The following is a 3,668-nucleotide window of genomic DNA, read 5'->3' as shown; positions in this document are numbered from 1 at the left end:
ACACGACACGCAACGCACGGACACGACGACACACGACAACACACGACACCACACGCACGACAACACACGACACACGACACCACACACGACAACAGCAACGCACGACACACGACAGCACACGACAACAGCTACACACGACAACGCACGACACACGACAACACACCACACGCCACCACACGACACACGACAACACACGAACACAGCAACACACGACAACGCACGACAACACACGACACACGATAACAACACACGACAACAACACACGACAACACATAACAACGCACAACGACAACACACGATAACAACACACGACAACCGGGAAGCGCTTTGAGACGCCTCGAAGACGTGATCGGTCACACGCCGGGATTGTTATTACTACTATTATTGCTGGTTAAACAGAGGCACGCGTGTGTGTGTGTGTCTGTACGAGTGTGTGTGTCAGTACGTGTGTGTACGTGTATGTGTTTGTCTGTGCGTGTGTATCTGTGTGTGTGTGTGTGTGTGTGTATATTGTATCTCTGTGGGTGTGTGTCCGTGTATGTGTGTCTGTGAGCGTGTCCCTGTATGATGTGTGTGTGATTGCGTGTGCGCGTCTGTGTGTGTGTGTCCATGTATGTGTATGTGTGTCTGTGTGTGTGTCTGTGTGCGTGTGTGCGTGTGTGTGTGCGTGTGAGTGTGTGTGTGTGTCTGTGTGGGTGTGCGTGTGAGCGTGTGTGTGCGTGTGTGTGCGTGTGTGCGCGTGTCATGTGTGTGTGCGTGTGAGTGTGCGTGTGTGTGTGCGTGTGTGTGTGTCTGGCTTGCGAGGCGAGGGGTCTAACTACAGGGCTATACCCTGCGTGAGTGGGGGCTGTTGCTGTTGTTGTTGTTGTGGTGGTGGTGGACGCGGTACCTGTGCTGCACCACCTCGAGCTCCTCCAGGTTGTCGGGAATCACCATCGCGATCAGCCATTGCTCCTTTTCGTCGATCCAGACCTCACACGCGTTGACCTCACTGAACATCCTGTAGACCGCCAGGGCGTCCTGGAGCCACTGCCTGCGCAGGGAGGCCACCTCCCTGACCTCGGCGTTCAGCCCTTCCACCTCCCCGACCCTCCTCTGCACCTCCTCCAACTCCTGGTACTCCAGGCCCAGGGTCGAGACCTGTTCCCTCAGGCCCGTCACCGCGGCCTGGTGCTGGGCTATCTCCTCCGTCACCGCCCGGTGCTTCTTAGCCAGCGACCGGGTGGAGAACTCATCGTGGCCAAAGTCATCGCTGGACACCAGGCGGTAGGTGTCCTGGAGCCAAGCCTCCAAGTCGTCGGTGTCGGCCTTGAACTGGAAGAACGTCAGGGCCTCTTGGAGTCGCTGGTGGCGAAGGGATGCGAGTTCCTCCAGCGATTTCCACTCCAACTTGATCTCGAGGATCCGGTCGTTGATCCTGCCCGTCACAAAGTGTTTCATGGCCAGGATCTCCTCCCCTCGAGCCACCATCTGGCCCAGGAGGAGCTGCCGAGACACCAGCTCACCCGCGAGGCTCTTGTGTTTGCTCAGGAGGAGGGTGACGCTGCTCAGGTCCTTCCCGAAGTTGCAGGACCCCATGACCTGCTCCATCTCCCTGATCCAACCCTCGGTCTCCTCCATCTCCCTGAAGAAGGCCCACAGACAGCGGGAAGCCTCCAGCTCGCCTCGCCGCCTCCCCGCCAAACCCCGCAGCTCCTCGAGGCAGCTCCCCACGTGCTGCACCCGGTTGCAGATCACCTGAGGGTCGCACGGCTGGTAACCTGCGCAACAACAACAACAACAGCAACAACAACATGGCATTTACACCGAGCTTTTCGCATCAGGAGGACGTCCCCCGAGGCGCTGGACAGTCAGGGGTTTGGACCCGAGATGGGGGGTCGAGATCAGGAGGGCTGGTTGGGGGGGGGGGGCGGCGGGCGGGCGGGTGGGGGTAGGAGGGGAACCTAAGACATGGTCGGTCGCAGAGGAGGCTTGATTGGGACGTGGGCGTGGCAGGGCTGGGAGATGGGCCGGGATTGCCTGGCGGATGAGCCGGGGCTGGGAGGTGGGTGGGGTAGGGTGGGGCGGGGGGGGGGGCGCGGGGGCTCACCCTGTGTCTGGGTGAAATGCAGGGCCGAGGTATTGAGGATGTGGACCCTTTCGCTCTGGACATTAATGTCCGCCTCGTGTAGCCCATGTTTCTGCAGAAGGTCCTCGGCCTCCAGCAGATGTTTCCCGAAGTCCTTGGAGGACAAAACGATCTGCAGACACACAGTCAACAACAACAACAATAATATAATAATATAATAATATAATAATAATATTAATAATAATAATATTAATAATATTAATAATAATAATATTAATAATATTAATAATATTAATAATATTAATAATAATATTAATAATAATAATAATATTCATTATATTATAATATTAATGATAACAACAATCCCCACCTTTGACCCGGCGCCTCGTTATGTCTTCGAGACGCCTCAAAGCGCTTCACGGGATACACAGTAAAGTGTAGTGACTGTGTGTTTTGTGGGCGAAATGCGGCAGCATATTTTAGGCTCTCGCGCGCACACACACACACACACACACAGAGTCACACACAGAGAGTCACACACACACACCATCTCACACTCACACACTGTCTCACCCGCCCTCACACTCACCCAACACCCCCCTCGCACACTAACGCCCAACTCGCTCTCACGCCTCCTCCGAGCAGACGGCGGTGAGCGAGCGAGCGAAGGCGGGGCGGGCGGCCGGGGGGGGGGGTGGGTCGATGGGGTGGGAGGAGGAAAGGAGTTCTTCGGGGATGGGACCTCCCACCCCACCCCCAACCCCCACCCACCCCTCACCTGCATGTCCTCCATCCAGTTGATCATGTGCACCATATCCTGGAAGATCCTTTGCAGGGACAGGTTGACCTCCAGACGTGCCTTGCGGGCGGCCAGGGTGTCCTGGAGGAAGGCCCAGAGACGCAGGATGTTGTCCCTGTTGGCCACCACCCGCTTGGCATCGTAGTAGCCCTCCCCCTCCAGCTCCCCGGCCAACTCCGAGATCACCTGGACCCGCTCGGCGTAGGAGCTCACGTCCGCCTCGATGGCGTCCTGCTTCTTCATGGCCGCCTCCACCGCTGAGAGGTCGTAGCCAAAGTTATCCTGGGATAGGAGGCAGCCGGTGAGAGGGCACGCACGCACACGTGTACACGCACACCACGCATACACGCATGCGCACACGCAGACGTGCACACGAATACATGTGGTGGGGGGGGGGAGCAGGGGGGGAAATGCAGAACGAGGTGGGGCACCGCCTTCAAATCAGAGACAGGACATTTAGCGGTGAAATTAGTGGCAGTGTTTCACCCAAAGGGTTAGAGGGAGTCTCTCTCTCTCCCCCACCCCCTCCCACCCCAAAAGGCTGTGGATCCATTTACATCGTCCAGACTGAGGCGGACGGATGTTTGTGGGGTCAGGGGTATCGAGGGATAAGGGGCAAAAAGGGGGGTAATTGGAGTTGAGCCACAGATTAGCCGCGACCTGAAAGAATGGCGGAACAGGCTCAAGGGACTGAATGGCCTCCTCCTATTGCCAATGACAGTGGAAGGCGAACTGGTTTGCGATTCTTATGTCATGTGGGGTGTAAGGGTTCTGGGGAGCAAGTTGGTGTTGGAGTTGGTG

At 56.9% G+C, this 3,668-nt stretch overlaps 1 protein-coding gene across 1 annotated transcript in view; it reads right to left on the bottom strand.

Annotated features, from left to right (window-relative positions):
• Nucleotides 1–889: 889 nt before the first annotated feature.
• Nucleotides 890–3,668, bottom strand: part of LOC103173866 (spectrin beta chain, non-erythrocytic 1-like) — a gene marked incomplete at both ends in the record, with an annotated part of 7,834 nt that continues 5,055 nt past the window's right edge. The window contains 3 exons of the mRNA XM_042346745.1: nt 890–1,760; nt 2,090–2,240; nt 2,847–3,149. Of these exons, the coding sequence (XP_042202679.1) occupies nt 890–1,760; nt 2,090–2,240; nt 2,847–3,149 (1,325 nt within the window). The remainder of the gene's footprint in view (nt 1,761–2,089; nt 2,241–2,846; nt 3,150–3,668) is intronic.

Source organism: Callorhinchus milii, unplaced genomic scaffold, assembly GCF_018977255.1.
Source record: "Callorhinchus milii isolate IMCB2004 unplaced genomic scaffold, IMCB_Cmil_1.0 Scaffold1549, whole genome shotgun sequence".
Taxonomy (NCBI): domain Eukaryota; kingdom Metazoa; phylum Chordata; class Chondrichthyes; order Chimaeriformes; family Callorhinchidae; genus Callorhinchus; species Callorhinchus milii.
This window is presented reverse-complemented; position numbering and strand designations above follow the sequence as displayed.